The sequence below is a fragment of the Pecten maximus genome, chromosome 1 (assembly GCF_902652985.1).
Source record: "Pecten maximus chromosome 1, xPecMax1.1, whole genome shotgun sequence".
NCBI classification, from domain to species: Eukaryota; Metazoa; Mollusca; class Bivalvia; order Pectinida; family Pectinidae; genus Pecten; species Pecten maximus.
The window spans coordinates 41,148,548-41,170,551 of record NC_047015.1 but is presented as its reverse complement, the minus strand read 5'-3'; the positions used below and the strand labels follow the sequence as shown (position 1 = coordinate 41,170,551).

Below are 22,004 nucleotides of genomic sequence, written 5' to 3'. Positions count from 1 at the left end.
AAAAGGTTGAAATATTTCATAAAATTTAGATTTACATTTTTCTAGATAAATAACTGATTTTTTTTATTTCTATAATTTGAATTTCAGAGACTTATATTTCTACAGATTGTTAATGGATTAGTACTGTTTTACAGGCACCCAACAACCTGTTGCGTTATGAAATTGTTGCCGGAACCAACAATGGGGAGAACTTTTTCTTTATCGATCCGAGTACTGGAGTGGTATATCTCACCCAGAGTGTAGCAAGCGGAGTTAATCTCTTCGTGGTAAGTGCTGTACCAAAAAAATCCCAATGGAAGGGATGAGAGGCATTTTTCAGAGACCCCTCCACCCATGAAATATTCAGACATATTTAGATTAAAGAATAATAGTAAAATGGGGCTTTACCCCACCACCTATCAAATTTTAAAACAAGTGTCTTCCACTCCTCCCACATAGGTAATTCTGGAATAATCCTGATATTTTTGATTTGTTTAAATCTCATTGCATTTTGTTGAAACTTTATACTATGATTATAGACTAGAGGAATTATAGAAGTATCATAGATTGGAGGAATTATAGATGTATTATAGACTGGAGGAATTATAGATGTATTATAGATTGGAGGAATTATATACTGGAGGAATTATAGATGTATTATAGACTGGAGGAATTATAGATGTATTATAGACTGGAGGAATTATAGATGTATCATAGACTGGAGGAATTATAGATGTATTATAGACTGGAGGAATTATAGATGTATCATAGACTGGAGGAATTATAGATGTATCATAGACTGGAGGAATTATAGATGTATTATAGACTGGAGGAATTATAGATGTATTATAGATTGGAGGAATTATATAAGTATTATAGACTGGAGGAATTATAGATGTATTATAGACTGGAGGAATTATAGATGTATTATAGACTGGAGGAATTATATAAGTATTATAGACTGGAGGAATTATAGATGTATTATAGATTGGAGGAATTATAGATGTGTTATAGACTGGAGGAATTATAGATGTATTATAGACTGAAGGAATTATAGATGTATTATAGACTGGAGGAATTATAGATGTATTATAGATTGGAGGAATTATAGATGTATTATAGACTGGAGGAATTATAGATGTATCATAGACTGGAGGAATTATAGATGTATTAAAGATTGGAGGAATTATAGATGTATTATAGACTGGAGGAATTATAGATGTATTATAGACTGGAGGAATTATATAAGTATTATAGACTGGAGGAATTATAGATGTATTATAGATTGGAGGAATTATAGATGTGTTATAGACTGGAGGAATTATATAAGTATTATAGACTGGAGGAATTATAGATGTATTATAGACTGGAGGAATTATAGATGTATTATAGACTGGAGGAATTATATAAGTATTATAGACTGGAGGAATTATAGATGTATTATAGATTGGAGGAATTATAGATGTGTTATAGACTGGAGGAATTATATAAGTATTATAGACTGGAGGAATTATAGATGTATTATAGACTGGAGGAATTATAGATGTATTATAGACTGGAGGAATTATATAAGTATTATAGACTGGAGGAATTATAGATGTATTATAGATTGGAGGAATTATAGATGTGTTATAGACTGGAGGAATTATAGATGTATTATAGACTGAAGGAATTATAGATGTATTATAGACTGGAGGAATTATAGATGTATTATAGATTGGAGGAATTATAGATGTATTATAGACTGGAGGAATTATAGATGTATCATAGACTGGAGGAATTATAGATGTATTAAAGATTGGAGGAATTATAGATGTATTATAGACTGGAGGAATTATAGAAGTATTATAGATTGGAGGAATTTTATAAGTATTATAGACTGGAGGAATTATAGATGTATTATAGACTGGAGGAATTATAGATGTATCATAGACTGGAGGAATTATAGATGTATGATAGATTGGAGGAATTATATAAGTATTATAGACTGGAGGAATTATAGATGTATTATAGACTGGAGGAATTATAGATGTATTATAGACTGGAGGAATTATATAAGTATTATAGACTGGAGGAATTATAGATGTATGATAGATTGGAGGAATTATAGATGTATTATAGACGTGAGGAATTATAGATGTATTATAGACTGGAGGAATTATAGATGTATTATAGACTGGAGGAATTATAGATGTATGATAGATTGGAGGAATTATAGATGTATTATAGACTGAAGGAATTATAGATGTATTATAGATTGGAGGAATTATAGATGTATTATAGACTGAAGGAATTATAGATGTATTATAGACTGGAGGAATTATAGATGTATTATAGATTGGAGGAATTATAGATGTATTATAGACTGGAGGAATTATAGATGTATTATAGATTGGAGGAATTTTATAAGTATTATAGACTGAAAGCCATATTATTCTGTTGTTTTAGCTGACTATTGTCGCTATGGATCAAGGTGTGCCCATTAAACAGGCGACTGCCACATTAACTGTCAATGTCCTGCGAAGCTCGGGCGTTCTGTCCTTCGCACTTCCCGTGTACAATGTGACTAAAAGCGAAAATTCACCAATCAACGACTTTGTGACCCGTGTAGTTGCTTCACCAGGGGTAAGTTTAAGTTTTGATTTTAGAAATATGATTTTAAACTTTTTTAATAATCTGAAAGGTTATCAGATCACATTTTAAGGTTTCTGATAGGCTGATACTGATAAGGTTTCTGATAGACTGACACTAACAAGGTTTCTGATAGACTGACACTAATTACAAGGTTTCTGATAGACTGACACTAATTACAAGGTTTCTGATAATCCTTTAAATGTGTTTTCATTGAATGTCAGTGTGGGTTATCAATGTTTGTATTTTTTTTTATCAACATATTTGTCAAGTATTTATATTGTTTATATTAAGTAAAATATGTAACTTTCTGTAATTTTAATTTGATTGTGAAAACAAAAGTAACAGAAGTGGATTGTTCTTTTTAAATGTTTAGCTTGTCACTTTAACAACTTTGACATGTAACAATTTGTAGGTAAGCATCGAGTACACCCTGACCGGGAGAGATCCGGGGCCTACTTATTTCTCCTTGAATAAGAACAGCGGTGACATCCTGGTACAACAAGATCTGAAGACTGACAGCTCCCAACTCACCCATTACATTGTAAGTCAGGCCTCATGATTAATTACATAGGTCAGAAAAGCACAGCAATTATGTAATAGTGTGCTTATACCACATATGTGGAACCATTTGCTATTATATTGTATATGTTCTCACCATTTTAACTAATTTGTTAACCTTCTCCATCATTCTGTCATTCCATCATAATTTCATTTGTGCTCAATTACTCTTTAATGGGCACAGATATAGAACTGTGATTCGGTATGTAGTTATATAATAATAATTTGTTCCACTTCAGTTGCTTGTGAAGGCTGTGTCTTTTGATGTGACCACCCAGACAGCTTTTACCACTGTCAATGTCTTCGTAACGAGGAACGAGTTTCCACCTGTGTTCAACCCAACCTTTTATCAAACCCCCATTGAGGAAAAACGTGACCTTGGAACAACTGTTTTGCAAGTCACTGCAAATGATGCAGATAATGTAAGTACATTGAGTTATAACTCTGTTCTGTCCCCAGGATGTATGATAACCCAGTTCTGTCCCCAGGGGAGTATGATAACCCTGTTCTGTCCCCAGGGGAGTATGATAACCCTGTTCTGTCCCCAGGGGAGTATGATAACCCTGTTCTGTCCCCAGGGGAGTATGATAACCCAGTTCTGTCACCAGTGAAGTATGACAACCCAGTTCTGTCCCCAGGGAAGTATGATAACCCTGTTCTGTCCCCAGGGAAGTATGATAACCCTGTTCTGTTAATAACCCCATTTTGTCTCTAGGGAAGTATGATAATCTAATCTGTTTCTGGTGGTATAAATTACCCTAGCCTGTTTTTTGTGGGGATATGTTACAAGAAATTTTGTCTAGTCCAGATGTTAGTCTAGAAGTTACAGAAACCATTCCCTGACTAGCTAAATACAGCTCAATCCAAATTGCTTTTTTTCAATCTTTTGTGTTTTTAAAAAACTAAAAATGTTGTTTTCTTTTTTAGGACCAGATAAAGTTCAGCATTGTAGATGGTACCCCGTACACAACCTTCTTCTTTATAAATGCTGACTCTGGCGTCATTACTCTACAAGGTCTCCTTACCTCGACCAATGTTGCCAACTACTCTGTAAGTATTCAACTTACTCATATAAGACTTCTATCCTCGTCTAACACTTTATCTAAAGCTATCAGTTCTAATATACTTGGTACACATTTATTGCTTTACATTTTGTGTATGAACACTGCTTTAGTCTTTGATAATAATCGGTGAGGACACCACCTAGGGGCCCCCAACCCTGACACTCCATTAATATTTAACAATTAACAGCAAGTTCGATTCATTTCCTAATTGCTTAGTTTAAGAAACCCGTTGGGTTGAGATTGATAACCTGTTAGCTATGAATGCTATCAAAGTTGAAACGCTTTCTTCTTAAGAAGTTGAAGAAGCAACACTGTTATGTAAATAAAATTTATTATGTAATTTTAAAAAAACACATTTGTATACCCCAGAAGGATTTTTCTGCCACTGAATTTTAAAAAAGGCTCATAACACACATTTATTTGTAACAAGCATTTATTTGTAACAAGCATTTATTTGTGTTTTATGGTAATGTTAACTTTTCTACTATTGACAGTTCAATGTACAAGCATCTGACCAAGGTAATCCTGCCAGGACGAGCCAGGCTCGTGTCCATGTCATCGTATTACGGGACAATTTCGCGCCAGAATTCCAAAACACGCCCTATAGTGCCATCACCAACGAAAACACTGTGGATAACACTGTATTCTACACGAATATTTTGGCCACTGATTCTGACAGGAGGGTAAAATTTTATTTCATTATTTTTAGTTAAAATTCTTCTTTTTTTTTTAATTGTGACATTTTAGTTTTTGATTATGTTATTGCTCTGCCTATAGCTGCTGTTTTCACACTTCACAGCTGATATAACTGTTTTTTTTGTCTACAGGGACAAATCATGTATGATGTGATCCATGACAGTATTGCAGCTACCTTCTTTTCTATCAACAAAACAACCGCTTATCTGTCTGTCCAGAACCAGAACCTTTTGTTACGAGATGTACAACAGAATTATCAGGTAAGTCCATTGAGTGTAGTCTCAAAAGTATGCTTATCTGTCATCTAGTCAGAAGGGAAAATGTATCATAATTTTTCCCCAGGGGAATGAAACTTACCTAAGGATAAATCATAGTACATGCCCAAATAAATGAAGGTCACATGACCATTGTTCAGATATGTCTGAATGTGTCTATAACAGTAAGTCCACATTAATTTGGCTGTAACTTGTGATCACTCATGATGAATTTGATTTAAATGCCATTTGAATTTAATATGACGCTACCATAAACTATTTTTACAGCTGCACGTGATCGCGTATGACAGTGTCTACCCTGAAAACCAAGCTACAGCCACTGTACCTGTATTTGTGAGCCGCAACGGGAATGCCCCAGTATTTATAAACACTCCGTATGACCGGACAGTCTACGACCACATACCACTTGGCTCGCTAATCGTAGACATTAACGCAACTGATGCTGATGGGGTAAGTGTGACGTGTAATTTCTGGATTAGATATAAGGTACTATATGCTAATTGTGCAGTTATAAGTTATGCTAGAGTTATTTCCCTTTATACTTCCGAAAGTATTACAAAATTCCAAATTTTCAACTGTTTTATCAATTCATTTGTTCTTGTTTCTGATTTAATATGACATCACTTAGAAAGAAACAGTGGAATTATTATTGTTATTTCATTTTTTTTTTATTAATAATTCAAAGAATAGGCCATGATTATAATGTTGTGCAATGAATGCAGAATTCCTCTCAAGCCAAGTGATATATATTACAGCTACATTATTTGTAGTATTCTTCAGTGTTACAATTTTGTGATTTGTACTTACAGGATGAGATACGGTTTGATATAACTGGTAACAGCCTTGCTCTGGAGTACTACTACATCAACCCTGTCACTGGACTGATCACCCTGAAGAAGCTCCTCTCAGAAGGCACTCAGGCGCTAGATAGGGTATAGTACTATCATCATTCTGGAGAAAAAATGTTTGAAATCCATCAAATATAATGTAATAATGTTCACATTTGTATCTTTTCGTACTTTTACATTTCACGCCTGCATATTTCCATCCTTGTGTATTTCACACCTGTACTGTATATATCATTGCTTACATTTTACTGTCTGAATATTACAGATCACCATTAGGGCATGTGACCAGCGAGTACCACAGCAATGCACAAGTGTGACTGCGACCATCAATATCAACCGCGACAATTTCCCACCTTTATACACTCGTAACAACTACGGCCGCCAGATAGCACAAGTGGTGCCAGTTGGAGAACTTATAGACACTGTGGAGGCTACTGATGCTGATTTAGAGGTATTTATAAACAAGTTTGTTTCTTTTTTTGAGATAAATAGTAACATCAAAACTTTCTTTTTTGAGATAAATAGTAACATCAAAACTTAATGAAAATATATATTTTGTGACAAAGTCATTTACTCCCTTGAGATAAAGTCTAACATCAGTGGATACACTTAACTCCCGTGAGATAAAGTCTAACATCAGTGTATACACTTAACTCCAGTGAGATAAAGTCAAACATCAGTGTATACACTTAACTCCCTTGAGATAAAGTCTAACATCAGTGTATACACTTAACTCCTGTGAGATAAAGTCAAACATCAGTGGATACACTTAACTCCCGTGAGATCAAGTCTAACATCAGTGGATACACTTAACTCCCGTGAGATAAAGTCTAACATCAGTGTATACACTTAACTCCCGTGAGATAAAGTCTAACATCAGTGGATACACTTAACTCCCGTGTGATAAAGTCTAACATCAGTGGATACACTTAACTCCCGTGAGATAAAGTCTAACATAAGTGTATACACTTAACTCCCGTGAGATAAAGTCTAACATCAGTGTATACACTTAACTCCCGTGAGATAAAGTCTAACATCAGTGTATACACTTAACTCCTGTGAGATAAAGTCTAACATCAGTGTATACACTTAACTCCCGTGAGATAAAGTCAAACATCAGTGGATACACTTAACTCCCGTGAGATAAAGTCTAACATCAGTGTATACACTTAACTCCCATGGGATAAAGTCTAACATCAGTGTATACACTTAACTCCCGTGAGATAAAGTCAAACATCAGTGGATACACTTAACTCCCGTGAGATCAAGTCTAACATCAGTGTATACACTTAACTCCCTTGAGATAAAGTCTAACATCAGTGTATACACTTAACTCCTGTGAGATAAAGTCAAACATCAGTGTATACACTTAACTCCCGTGAGATAAAGTCTAACATCAGTGTATACACTTAACTCCCGTGAGATAAAGTCTAACATCAGTGTATACACTTAACTCCTGTGAGATCAAGTCTAACATCAGTGTATACACTTAACTCCTGTGAGATAAAGTCTAACATCAGTGTATACACTTAACTCCCGTGAGATAAAGTCTAACATCAGTGTATACACTTAACTCCCGTGAGATAAAGTCTAACATCAGTGTATACACTTAACTCCCGTGAGATAAAGTCTAACATCAGTGGATACACTTAACTCCCGTGTGATAAAGTCTAACATCAGTGGATACACTTAACTCCCGTGAGATAAAGTCTAACATAAGTGTATACACTTAACTCCCGTGAGATAAAGTCTAACATCAGTGTATACACTTAACTCCTGTGAGATAAAGTCTAACATCAGTGTATACACTTAACTCCTGTGAGATAAAGTCTAACATCAGTGTATACACTTAACTCCTGTGAGATAAAGTCAAACATCAGTGTATACACTTAACTCCCGTGAGATAAAGTCTAACATCAGTGGATACACTTAACTCCCGTGAGATAAAGTCTAACATCAGTGTATACACTTATCTCCCGTGAGATAAAGTCTAACATCAGTGTATACACTTATCTCCCGTGAGATAAAGTCTAACATCAGTGGATACACTTAACTCCTGTGAGATAAAGTCTAACATCAGTGTATACACTTAACTCCTGTGAGATAAAGTCTAACATCAGTGGATACACTTAACTCCCGTGAGATAAAGTCTAACATCAGTGGATACACTTAACTCCCGTGAGATAAAGTCTAACATCAGTGGATACACTTAACTCCCTTGAGATAAAGTCTAACATCAGTGTATACACTTAACTCCCGTGAGATAAAGTCAAACATCAGTGTATACACTTAACTCCCATGGGATAAAGTCTAACATCAGTGTATACACTTAACTCCTGTGAGATCAAGTCTAACATCAGTGGATACACTTAACTCCTGTGAGATAAAGTCTAACATCAGTGGCTACACTTAACTCCCTTGAGATAAAGTCTAACATCAGTGTATACACTTAACTCCTGTGAGATAAAGTCTAACATCAGTGGCTACACTTAACTCCCTTGAGATAAAGTCTAACATCAGTGGATACACTTAACTCCCTTGAGATAAAGTCTAACATCAGTGTATACACTTAACTCCCTTGAGATAAAGTCTAACATCAGTGGATACACTTAACTCCTGTGAGATCAAGTCTAACATCAGTGGATACACTTAACTCCCTTGAGATAAAGTCTAACATCAGTGGATACACTTATAATGTCATTTACTCTGTTTCAGGAAACAATTAACTATGTTGTTGAGGGGACTTATCCGGCACCTTCCTTCTTTGATGTTGGTTTGGTTTCGGGTGCTGTAACTGTAAGCAGACTGGTCACCTCGGACAGCTTGCAAACTGGCGTTTATGAGGTAATCAAGTTAATATCTAATTTCAGAAATAATATAACACATTTGCCATGATGTTCAGAACTTAAAACTGCAAAGTCAGTTGCTTTTGGTATCTTAAAGACAAAGTCAACAAAGTCAAATAGAAATCTGAGACAAAATATGAAATTTGTAAAACTTGTGTATATAAATATGTATTTGTTTACAAATAAATTTATAAAAATCAGATATATGTTAATGATCAAACTAATGTTAATTTTGTAAGGGAATAAAAGGTCTGGTATCCTGTGATATCAATATGAAAATTGTATCTAACAAATGTTTACCTTACAGCTGAGGGTTGCTGCCTTTGACACTTTCTACCCTAACAACCGTGTGGTTACAGTTGTAAGAATACCAGTCAACAGGAATCCTGCAGCTCCAGTATTCACACAGGACTTGTACACTAGGAATATTGCAGAGACTTTCCCTCTGGGCACTTCTGTTGTCCAGCTCAATGCTACTGATGCTGACAATGTAAGACAGTTTTCTGTTTTCTCTGCTTTGTAACCATGACTTACATTTTAGATCTAATTTTAGTTTAGAAATTTCCCAGATATAAACTAGTTTTTTTTTTTAATTTCAAAGAGATTAGCTAAAACAGTGAATCTTTGAATTCAAAGTACAATATTGTCAGGAATAAGGTGATTTAGAATTTATTTCAGCAATCTTCTAAGAGTCTTGTGTTAAAAAGGTTGTCTGCCTTATTGAATTTTTGTTACTAGAATAAAATTTGACATGTGTAGTATTTTCTTATAACTGTTCTAACATTTAAATTTGTGTTACTTTTTGTTACCATGGCAATATGTGTAACTTTTTGTTTCCATGGTAACATTTGGGGTGTAAACTTTTTTGTGTAACCATTTGTTACTATGGAAGCATTTATGCAATCCTTAGCCGTAACATTTGTGTCAGTTTTTGTTACTCTGGTAACACCTGTGTAATATTTTTTTCTTACAATGGTAACATTTGTTTATTCTGTTTGTTACTATGGTAACATTGGTTTATACTATAGTAACTAACATTTGTGTAACTTTTTGTTTTACTATGGTAACATTTGTGTAACTTTTTGTTACTAGGATAAGCTTGCTTTCTACATGGATGCAGCAGCTGATCAACAAGATAAGGACTATTTCTATGTCAACCCAGAAAATGGCCTCATCTCCCTCCGACAAATTTTGACTTCCTCTATTTACAATCAGTTCACAGTAAGTGTATAAATAAAAGAGTATGTATTGAAAATGAATGGAATGTATCTCACAAATTTCAAATATGTGGACAAAACTTAATCATTGAACTATTTAACTTTACATCAGATTTCTTTTTTTTATTATTATTTTTTTTTAAATGGTTCGTATCTCAATCGATGCTGATTCTATTTTCAGTTTACTGTAACAGTGCGTGATGTAGGAAACAAGGAGGATACAGCCAATGTTATAATTACGGTAGATAGAGACGAGCAGCCTAATTTTACCAACCTCCCTGCGACCAGGAACATCCAAGAGACAAACCCGCTGACACAGTCGATTTTCACTGTCACTGCCAATGACCAAGACTTGCAGGTTTGAATAATCTCTTTAAACAGGAACAGAAATGTAAACTAGGATTTGTAGCTGAACTTTTACAGGAATGTTTGTGAAAACATGAATATAATTTTTTAGGATTCTTGCATGTATATAATTGAAAATAAACTATCATTTTCTCTTTTCTTTTTGCTATAGTAAACAATTTTTTCTTCAAATGATCGAAATGGCTTGTCATACTAAATGTTTTGATTTGTTTACAGGGACAAATGGTTTACAATATAGTAGGAGAGTACAACTCACCGAAATTTTTCCGAGTAAACAACTCAACTGGAGAAGTTTTTGTCCAGCTTGACCTTAAAATGGACATTGTGGAACAATATCTAGTAAGTGTATCCTGGTTCCTCTAGTATGCTGCTCAATTATTTCTTCCCTCGAGATTTTATTGAAACACGACTAACTTTAAAAGGTATTATTAATGCAAGACCTTCAAAGGAGAAAATTAATATTGATATTGTCTTCTGGATAATAAGAGAGGAAAGTGATAGATGCGCGTACACTAATTCTTTCATACATTAGGGTTAATGGACAAGTAAAATTTTCAGGTGATTCTGACAGCCTATGATTCTGGCAGCCCAGGGAAGACGGCTACAGGTACTCTGACTGTAAGTGTGGCGCACAATATAAACGAGCCAGTCGTCAGCAGTGCTAGTGTCACTGTTTGGGAATACATTCCTGTGGGAACCAACATCGTGAACATCACAGCCTCAGATGGAGATGGCGTAAGTATCCTGGAGTCGAGTGCTGCAACTTTCTACCTTCAACATGTAATATTTCTAAATGTTATGCTATTTGTTAATATTGTTAGATATTAGATGACTGTGCAGTGTAATTATGGAGTTATATGACTATCGTTAGATATTAGATGACTGTGCAGTCTAATTATGGAGTTATATGACTATCGTTAGATATTAGATGACTGTGCAGTCTAATTATGGAGTTATATGACTATTGTAATTTCAGGACACACTACGATATGAGCTGTTGTCAACGGGTACTCTGCAGTCAGTTAAGGCACTGGCCTACTTTTCCATTAATCCTGATACCGGCTACCTCATGGTTACCAGATTCCTTCAAAGTGATTCTGATAGGCCCACACTGTATCAGGTATGTTATGAACCTCACAAGAATGAAAACCTGCATGCTGACAGAGAGGAATGTATTCAATTAGTTTCTAATCTTAAAAGTGGAAGAATAATGTCTAATACATCGTTCCTGTACATTGTTTAAGAGTGCATAGCTTACTGACAAATTTGTCTTCTCTTCAGATGAATGTCAGAGTTCGTGATCAGAGGTATCCATTTGAGAAATCTAGCATCGCATTGGTTAACGTCAATGTGAATCGTAACAGCAATTCTCCAGAATTCCAAAACACACCGTACAACCTCCAGGGCCTGGATGAGAACAGTGCTGTTTCCACCTCCGTCATCACGGTAACTGCTCGGGACTTGGATATGCAGGTAAGTCTGGGATCGTGAATTTATTTATTTTACCTTATTTATCCTAAAATAAAATAACACCCTCCCCTCCCCTCGTGTAAATGTTAAGTACTGTTTATCTTAAAATACCCCCCCCCCCCGTGCAATTTTAATGATATTCCATCACTACCCTGCATAATCTGGGGTGATTGACACTTATGTATATTTCATTTTTATACCAGCATGTTAAACTTGATCTTCATATTTGCAGGGATATATGGTATATCAGGTAGTGGGAGACAACTCTGCACCTTTCTTCTTCCACGTTGATAGCCGCACAGGAAATGTGACCGTTCAAAGCAACCTGAAATATGAAATCAACACAGAATACTTTGTAAGGAATTCACAGTTATTTAAAAGTAGAGTCTGAAAAGAATCATTTTAATTCATTTAATTCTGACAATGCTTGAAATATGTTTTGATATTTTCATTTCATAACCCTCATTATAAATCAGTAAAGATTTGGTTGTTAAACTTGATTTGACCACTTTATTGTATATATAAGTTTGCGTGTGTGTTTACAGCTGGTGGTCGAGGCGTATGACTCCCAGTACCCAGAAGACCGAGCCACAGCCACAGTTACCATTGGTGTGATACGTAATCGCTTTGCTCCCCAGTTTAATCAGACATCCTATTCTGTCACAGTCAACGAAACCATTGCGATAGGAGTATCTATTTTACAAGTGATGGCTTCTGATAACGATGGCGTAAGTTTTATTATTTTATGTCTACCAAAGCTAATACAAATATACTAAAATATATAGAAATAGTGCAAGGTTGTCTTTGATACTCATGTTTGTAAAGTTTAGATTAGTGTTTATATTCTGTGTCGTGTAGTAACATATATAAAGTTTAGATTAGTGTTTATATTCTGTGTTGTGTAGTAACATATATAAAGTTTAGATTAGTGTTTATATTCTGTGTCGCGTAGTAATATATATAAAGTTTAGATTAATTAAGTATTGTTTTATTACCTACCAACAGCTGATGCAGTGATTTATCTCTCTGTTTAAACAGGACACAATGACCTACACAGCCTTGCCCTCTCAAGCTGACCCCTATTTCTACCTGGCTCCGTCCACAGGTGTGCTGACCATCAAATCCTCCCTGATGAACGACCCAAATCGCAGACTCTCTTTCCAGGTGAACTGTTGTTGTTTATTTTTTTTATGAATTGACTGTACATGTATTACCATAATTAGATATAATGTGTAACATACATTTTGATCATTAAACTCTGTTGGTACAGACTGACATCCCTATACTGTACATGTTTTAGCAGTAATCTTGATTTTGTGCTTTTCTCACAGTAAGCATTGTGATAAATCATGATTGCTTTTTGTACTAAATACAGCCTTTGTACTATTTATAAATAGCTCTTTTTACTAGCCCAATAGCATCTGAGTGTGCCAATTCATTAGTACGCTTATCTGTCAAAATTTGATGATATAGATGAAATAGTTATAAGATATGGAATGTTAAATTGTAGTTGAATACATTTAGGAGGAGTAGATTTTTACACAATTTTTAAATAGTCCATCAAGCTGAGCTTGATCTCGTTTAAATATCATTTTGTCTTTATTTCAGATGACGGTACAAGCTACAGATGACCGTCAACCGCTACGTACAACCCTAGTGGGCGTGTCCATTACTGTCTTGAGGGACCTGTTTACCCCAGACTTTGAACCTAATGACAATAAATACATTGTGATAATCCCAGAGACAACGGATGTTCTTGACCCTGTTCGAACTATCCGTGCTACTGATGCCGATGTGAAGGTAAATCTTTGTTTTTTGTTTTATATTAAATAATGATATTTTTTTGTATATCATGTACATATATTATAAATAATTTTAATGATTTTTTTTTTATAATTTATAAATAATGATTTTGTAAAAAGTTATATGAATTATGATTTTTTTTGTATATTATATAAATGATAATCTTTTTCTTTTATATTGTAAAACTTATTATTATTATATATAATCTTTTTTTATATATATATATTATATTATATAATATTATTATATAATAAATAATGATTTTATTTTGTCTATTTTATTTGTTTTTCATATACGATATAAACAATGATTTTATTTTTATTTTTCAGGGATCAGTTAAATACAGGGCTATTGGTAACTATCCCGCGCCATCTTTCTTCTCCGTGAACGAAGACAGTGGACAAATTTTACTGCAGAAAAGCCTCATTACTCCAGACGCTGTCCAGTACAGTCAATTTACGGTACTTGCCTTAAAGCTCTCACTTGTTTTAAGGGCCCTGGATGCTCAACTTTCAAATATATGTGTTTAAATATATTTTCACTTTAGTCCTTGAAATGATTTAAAAGGTCCAATGTATAGCTCGTGTGATATGTGCTTAATCAATTTGAAGTCTTTTAAATCTAAAACAGTAAATGTTGAATTTTATTGTAATTTTCAATATTTTACTGCCTTAGACACTACTGTTTTGAATCAAAAAGTGTTTGATGGACCATCAAATCTACTTCCCGGTATGAGCTGACCAGCTGCCATGTTTCATTATCAAGTTTTTATGAAATATTTACAAGTACTATAATTAATAATCTTTAGAATACTGTAACAGTTATGATATAATACCTGAAAGTGCATGCATGGTTTCTTCTCATTTAATACTTTATGTAGATTTGAATATATTTAACAGCAATTTCCCCTCTTAGTGTTGTAAAATTTAATATCAATAAGGAACTCTACTCAGTCATATCTGTCCGATTCTTGAGTTTGATGTAATGTTTGTTTCAGTATTTGGTTGTGGCCTACGACAGCTTGAGGCCGAACAATTTGGGTACAGGTACAGTGGAAATCACCATTACCCGTAATTCGAACCCACCAATCTGGTCGCTTCCAAGCTACACTGCAAATATTCGCGAGGATCATGCCCCTTTCACATCTGTCGTCGATGTTGTAGCCACAGACAATGACAATCATGTAAGTGTTTACAGGCGTGTTAAGAAATGGATGCAGCAGTAAGCGTTTTCATGAATATCACATTTTAGCACTTTAAATTTTTTAATCAAGTTATGGCCCGTGTTATGTGGTATTTGTATCCTAAAAACAGAAAAGAAACATCCTGGGAAAAAACCAGTTGTTATGGTAACAAATTGATAAGATTCCCTTTTTTTCAGGATGATATTTCCTACTCCATCGTTGATGAACAGATCCAGAGAACATTGGATCAGGGTGCAGCTAACTATTTTTATATTGATACTGAAACTGGACGCTTGTATCTTAGACAGAGTATACTAAGCACAGACATCACACGCTTTGTTGTAAGTTTATTACAGTCTCTCATATACAGTTATAGCCTTTTTATAAGGTCAATAAATGGTGTTATTATCCTGAGAAAAAATATTAACCAAGGATGAAGTATTGGCTGAAAATGTAATGCAGTAAAAATTTTATAATAAATGTTTAAATTAAAAAAACAAACAAAAAATAATATTTTAAAATGAAATGTTTATCAGCCAAAGGTTTTCAATGAAATCTAGACCATATTAAAGAGAAGAAAAACTGCTCTGGGATGGTACATATTCTGTTGTGTTTACAGCTTGGAGTGCAAGCCTGTGACACTGGAACACCAGTGAGATGTGCCAACACATCAGTGACCATCAACATCAACAGACAGGGCTTTCCTCCTTTCTTTAGGAACTCTTCTTACTCGGCCGTTATCAATGAGGACAAAGCTGTCAACAGCCTTGTTTTAGCAGTATCTGCCATAGACAATTCTCCTCTGGTAAGTACAACAACATACTCTCGCTCTCTAAGTCAAAATGTTTATTTAAGCAAACTATCGGTGTGGATCTCAAATGAAAAAAAAAAAGAACATATTTATCATTTCCTATTAAGATGTGTTTGAAGGATGTTTGAATTTTTTACTGATGCTTCTTTAGAATAAAAATGAAAACATTTTCCTAGTGTGGTAGTTTAAAAATTATATGTACATTTATCTAAAAGTAATGTTTAAAAAGAAATATAAATCTGTATTGTCTATATAACTCCGTAGAAGTCAGTACAAACTTTTATGTGGAATAAAATTGAATATAAAGAAGTTATTTATTAATGAATAATTATGATATTAAATGTAATTTCAATTTGAATTGTCTTTGTTTAACAATGATAAAAATTTACAGGGTCAAGTGGTGTATGAAGTAGTTGTGCCAGGAAGTGCATTCTTCTCATTAAATTCCACATCAGGGGAGATCACTCTAGCTAAGTCTGTTTTTAATGAGCTCGACATCACCTACAGAGTAAGTGTTTCAATTTTAATTAATGCAATGATTATGAATGTTCCATATGTAAATTAACAGTTTATTTATTAAGATTTTTTAGCACAGTGTTGCAATATTTTAGATGATGTATTGATATTTTATAATTATACCCAGTAATTATATATTTATTGTAAGTAATAAATGGGAACATTTTCTTTTTTTAATATTTTTTTTCTTCTGTTTTTTCTTCCTTTTTTTGTATTTAAAAAAAGCACTGTAACACAAAACTAATACCATACAAGAAAAAAACAAACAAATGTCACCTGCTATACTGTATAGTTATATGAAACTGTTATTTGCAGTTCAAGGTCATGACCTTTGACACTGGTGAATCCCAGTACAGGGCTACAGCTGATGTTACAGTGACAGTAATCCGCAATGCCTTTAAACCCGAGTTCCTGCTGCGTGACTATGTTGTCACCGTTGACCAAAAGTCAGACTTTGGTATATTGGTCATCAATACAACCGCAGTCGACCTTAATGGGGTAAGTGGAGGTATACTGGAGTGGCATAAGTACGTTGTAGGTACTACTGATAGTGTTACATTGTAGGTACTACTGATGGTGTTACATTGTAGGTACTACTGATGGTGTTACATTGTAGGTACTACTGATGGTGTTACATTGTAGGTACTATTGATGGTGTTACATTGTAGGTACTACTGATGGTGTTACATTGTAGGTACTACTGATGGTGTTACATTGTAGGTACTACTGATGGTGTTACATTGTAGGTACTACTGATGGTGTTACATTGTAGGTACTATTGATGGTGTTACATTGTAGGTACTACTGATGGTGTTACATTGTAGGTACTATTGATGGTGTTACATTGTAGGTACTACTGATGGTGTTACATTGTAGGTACTACTGATAGTGTTACATTGTAGGTACACTGATGGTGTTACATTGTAGGTACTGCTGATAGTGTTACATTGTAGGTACTACTGATGGTGTTACATTGTAGGTACTACTGATGGTGTTACATTGTAGGTACTACTGATGGTGTTACATTGTAGGTACTACTGATAGTGTACTACAGAGTAAACAACAAAAATAAACAATATTTCCCTTGCAGTTTGACCTTATGGATTCCTTACTCCAGTAGTCTCTTAAGATTGTGCAGTAGACACAGGAAAAATCTTTCACGATTTAAATAATAAAAAAAAAGATTGGCAATGGAAGTAGAAATGAAACGGAAGTAGAAATGAAACATACATGTGCATTTCAGTGTTGTGAATTGAAGAATTATTGATTAATTTATGAGTGCATGGGGAATCAGTTTTTTAAGTGTGTTTATTTTTATTTGTTTACAGGATATTCCTGTGTACAGAATGACAGGTACTCCGACTGGCCTAGAGTACTTTAGAATTGACAGAGACACTGGAAATATCTTCCTCAACAAACTCTTAACCAACACACCAACTGTCCAATACAATGTAAGTACCCAGTACAGTTCTAGTCTCTATAGATAATACCCAGTATAGTTCTAGTCTAAAGATAATACCCAGTACAGTTCTAGTCTCTATAGATAATACCCAGTACAGTTCTAGTCTATTGATAATACCCAGTATAGTTCTAGTCTAAAGATAATACCCAGTACAGTTCTAGTCTCTATAGATAATACCCAGTACAGTTCTAGTCTCTATAGATAATACCCAGTACAGTTCTAGTCCCTATAGATAATACCCAGTACAGTTCTAGTCTATAGATAATACCCAGTACAGTTCTAGTCTATAGATAATACCCAGTACAGTTCTAGTCCCTATAGATAATACCCAGTACAGTTCTAGTCTCTATAGATAATACCCAGTACAGTTCTAGTCTCTATAGATAATACCCAGTATAGTTCTAGTCCCTATAGATAATACCCAGTATAGTTCTAGTCCCTATAGATAATACCCAGTACAGTTCTAGTCTCTATAGATAATACCCAGTACAGTTCTAGTCTATTGATAATACCCAGTACAGTTCTAGTCTCTATAGATAATACCCAGTACAGTTCTAGTCTCTATAGATAATACCCAGTACAGTTCTAGTCTATAGATAATACCCAGTACAGTTCTAGTCTCTATAGATAATACCCAGTACAGTTCTAGTCTATTGATAATACCCAGTATAGTTCTAGTCTAAAGATAATACCCAGTACAGTTCTAGTCTCTATAGAGAATACCCAGTATAGTTGTAGTCCCTAGAGATAATACCCAGTACAGTTCTAGTCTCTATAGATAATACCCAGTACAGTTCTAGTCTATAGATAATACCCAGTACAGTTCTAGTCTCTATAGATAATACCCAGTACAGTTCTAGTCTATAGATAATACCCAGTACAGTTCTAGTCTCTATAGATAATACCCAGTATAGTTCTAGTCTCTATAGATAATACCCAGTATAGTTCTAGTCTATAGATAATACCCAGTACAGTTCTAGTCTATTGATAATACCCAGTACAGTTCTAGTCTCTATAGATAATACCCAGTACAGTTCTAGTCTATAGATAATACCCAGTACAGTTCTAGTCTCTATAGATAATACCCAGTATAGTTCTAGTCTCTATAGATAATACCCAGTACAGTTCTAGTCTCTATAGATAATACCCAGTATAGTTCTAGTCCCTATAGATAATACCCAGTACAGTTCTAGTCTCTATAGATAATACCCAGTATAGTTCTAGTCTCTATAGATAATACCCAGTACAGTTCTAGTCTATAGATAATACCCAGTACAGTTCTAGTCTATAGATAATACCCAGTACAGTTCTAGTCTATAGATAATACCCAGTACAGTTCTAGTCTCTATAGATAATACCCAGTACAGTTCTAGTCTATAGATAATACCCAGTACAGTTCTAGTCCCTATAGATAATACCCAGTACAGTTGTAGTCTATAGATAATACCCAGTACAGTTCTAGTCTATAGATAATACCCAGTACAGTTCTAGTCTCTATAGATAATACCCAGTATAGTTCTAGTCTATAGATAATACCCAGTACAGTTCTAGTCTATAGATAATACCCAGTACAGTTGTAGTCTATAGATAATACCCAGTATAGTTCTAGTCTATAGATAATACCCAGTACAGTTCTAGTCTATAGATAATACCCAGTACAGTTCTAGTCTATAGATAATACCCAGTACAGTTGTAGTCTATAGATAATACCCAGTACAGTTCTAGTCTCTATAGATAATACCCAGTACAGTTCTAGTCCCTATAGATAATACCCAGTACAGTTCTAGTCTATAGATAATACCCAGTACAGTTCTAGTCTATAGATAATACCCAGTACAGTTCTAGTCTCTATAGATAATACCCAGTATAGTTCTAGTCTATAGATAATACCCAGTACAGTTCTAGTCTATAGATAATACCCAGTACAGTTCTAGTCTCTATAGATAATACCCAGTACAGTTCTAGTCTATAGATAATACCCAGTACAGTTCTAGTCTCTATAGATAATACCCAGTACAGTTCTAGTCTATAGATAATACCCAGTATAGTTCTAGTCTATAGATAATACCCAGTACAGTTCTAGTCTCTATAGATAATACCCAGTACAGTTCTAGTCTATAGATAATACCCAGTACAGTTCTAGTCTCTATAGATAATACCCAGTACAGTTCTAGTCTATAGATAATACCCAGTACAGTTCTAGTCTATAGATAATACCCAGTACAGTTCTAGTCTCTATAGATAATACCCAGTACAGTTCTAGTCCCTATAGATAATACCCAGTACAGTTCTAGTCTATAGATAATACCCAGTACAGTTCTAGTCTATAGATAATACCCAGTACAGTTCTAGTCTCTATAGATAATACCCAGTATAGTTCTAGTCTATAGATAATACCCAGTACAGTTCTAGTCTCTATAGATAATACCCAGTACAGTTCTAGTCCCTATAGATAATACCCAGTATAGTTCTAGTCTATAGATAATACCCAGTACAGTTCTAGTCTCTATAGATAATACCCAGTACAGTTCTAGTCTCTATAGATAATACCCAGTACAGTTCTAGTCTATAGATAATACCCAGTACAGTTCTAGTCTATAGATAATACCCAGTACAGTTCTAGTCTATAGATAATACCCAGTACAGTTCTAGTCTATAGATAATACCCAGTACAGTTCTAGTCTATAGATAATACCCAGTACAGTTCTAGTCCCTATAGATAATACCCAGTACAGTTCTAGTCTATAGATAATACCCAGTACAGTTCTAGTCTCTATAGATAATACCCAGTACAGTTCTAGTCTATAGATAATACCCAGTACAGTTCTAGTCTCTATAGATAATACCCAGTACAGTTCTAGTCTATAGATAATACCCAGTACAGTTCTAGTCTATAGATAATACCCAGTACAGTTCTAGTCTATAGATAATACCCAGTACAGTTCTAGTCTATAGATAATACCCAGTACAGTTCTAGTCTATAGATAATACCCAGTACAGTTCTAGTCTATAGATAATACCCAGTACAGTTCTAGTCTCTATAGATAATACCCAGTACAGTTCTAGTCTCTATAGATAATACCCAGTACAGTTCTAGTCTCTATAGATAATACCCAGTACAGTTCTAGTCTATAGATAATACCCAGTATAGTTCTAGTCTATAGATAATACCCAGTACAGTTCTAGTCTATAGATAATACCCAGTACAGTTCTAGTCTCTATAGATAATACCCAGTACAGTTCTAGTCCCTATAGATAATACCCAGTACAGTTCTAGTCTCTATAGATAATACCCAGTACAGTTCTAGTCTCTATAGATAATACCCAGTACAGTTCTAGTCTATAGATAATACCCAGTATAGTTCTAGTCTATAGATAATACCCAGTACAGTTCTAGTCTATAGATAATACCCAGTACAGTTCTAGTCTATAGATAATACCCAGTATAGTTCTAGTCTATAGATAATACCCAGTACAGTTCTAGTCTATAGATAATACCCAGTACAGTTCTAGTCCCTATAGATAATACCCAGTATAGTTCTAGTCTATAGATAATACCCAGTATAGTTCTAGTCTATAGATAATACCCAGTATAGTTCTAGTCTCTATAGATAATACCCAGTATAGTTCTAGTCTCTATAGATAATACCCAGTATAGTTCTAGTCCCTATAGATAATACCCAGTACAGTTCTAGTCCCTATAGATAATACCCAGTACAGTTCTAGTCCCTATAGATAATACCCAGTACAGTTCTAGTCTATAGATAATACCCAGTACAGTTCTAGTCTCTATAGATAATACCCAGTACAGTTCTAGTCTCTATAGATAATACCCAGTACAGTTCTAGTCTATAGATAATACCCAGTATAGTTCTAGTCTATAGATAATACCCAGTACAGTTCTAGTCTCTATAGATAATACCCAGTACAGTTCTAGTCTCTATAGATAATACCCAGTATAGTTCTAGTCTATAGATAATACCCAGTACAGTTCTAGTCTATAGATAATACCCAGTACAGTTCTAGTCTATAGATAATACCCAGTACAGTTCTAGTCTCTATAGATAATACCCAGTACAGTTGTAGTCTATAGATAATACCCAGTATAGTTCTAGTCTCTATAGATAATACCCAGTACAGTTCTAGTCTCTATAGATAATACCCAGTACAGTTCTAGTCTCTATAGATAATACCCAGTACAGTTCTAGTCTCTATAGATAATACCCAGTACAGTTCTAGTCTATAGATAATACCCAGTACAGTTCTAGTCTCTATA

General features: G+C 34.4%; 1 protein-coding gene across 1 annotated transcript in view; it reads left to right on the top strand.

The window, feature by feature from the left end:
- The window catches only part of LOC117333914, a 132,688-nt gene that overhangs the window by 71,046 nt on the left and 39,638 nt on the right, over positions 1-22,004 (top strand). Inside the window, exons 94-122 of the mRNA XM_033893334.1 lie at positions 135-266; positions 2,428-2,604; positions 3,026-3,154; positions 3,411-3,593; positions 4,099-4,221; positions 4,730-4,918; positions 5,063-5,191; positions 5,474-5,656; positions 6,016-6,138; positions 6,320-6,505; positions 8,770-8,898; positions 9,208-9,390; positions 9,993-10,121; positions 10,299-10,475; positions 10,700-10,822; positions 11,042-11,218; positions 11,460-11,603; positions 11,765-11,956; positions 12,186-12,308; positions 12,499-12,681; positions 12,992-13,117; positions 13,562-13,753; positions 14,086-14,217; positions 14,754-14,939; positions 15,137-15,280; positions 15,559-15,744; positions 16,142-16,258; positions 16,582-16,764; positions 17,595-17,717. Coding sequence (XP_033749225.1) covers positions 135-266; positions 2,428-2,604; positions 3,026-3,154; positions 3,411-3,593; positions 4,099-4,221; positions 4,730-4,918; positions 5,063-5,191; positions 5,474-5,656; positions 6,016-6,138; positions 6,320-6,505; positions 8,770-8,898; positions 9,208-9,390; positions 9,993-10,121; positions 10,299-10,475; positions 10,700-10,822; positions 11,042-11,218; positions 11,460-11,603; positions 11,765-11,956; positions 12,186-12,308; positions 12,499-12,681; positions 12,992-13,117; positions 13,562-13,753; positions 14,086-14,217; positions 14,754-14,939; positions 15,137-15,280; positions 15,559-15,744; positions 16,142-16,258; positions 16,582-16,764; positions 17,595-17,717 — 4,503 coding nt within the window. The remainder of the gene's footprint in view (positions 1-134; positions 267-2,427; positions 2,605-3,025; positions 3,155-3,410; positions 3,594-4,098; positions 4,222-4,729; positions 4,919-5,062; positions 5,192-5,473; positions 5,657-6,015; positions 6,139-6,319; positions 6,506-8,769; positions 8,899-9,207; positions 9,391-9,992; positions 10,122-10,298; positions 10,476-10,699; positions 10,823-11,041; positions 11,219-11,459; positions 11,604-11,764; positions 11,957-12,185; positions 12,309-12,498; positions 12,682-12,991; positions 13,118-13,561; positions 13,754-14,085; positions 14,218-14,753; positions 14,940-15,136; positions 15,281-15,558; positions 15,745-16,141; positions 16,259-16,581; positions 16,765-17,594; positions 17,718-22,004) is intronic.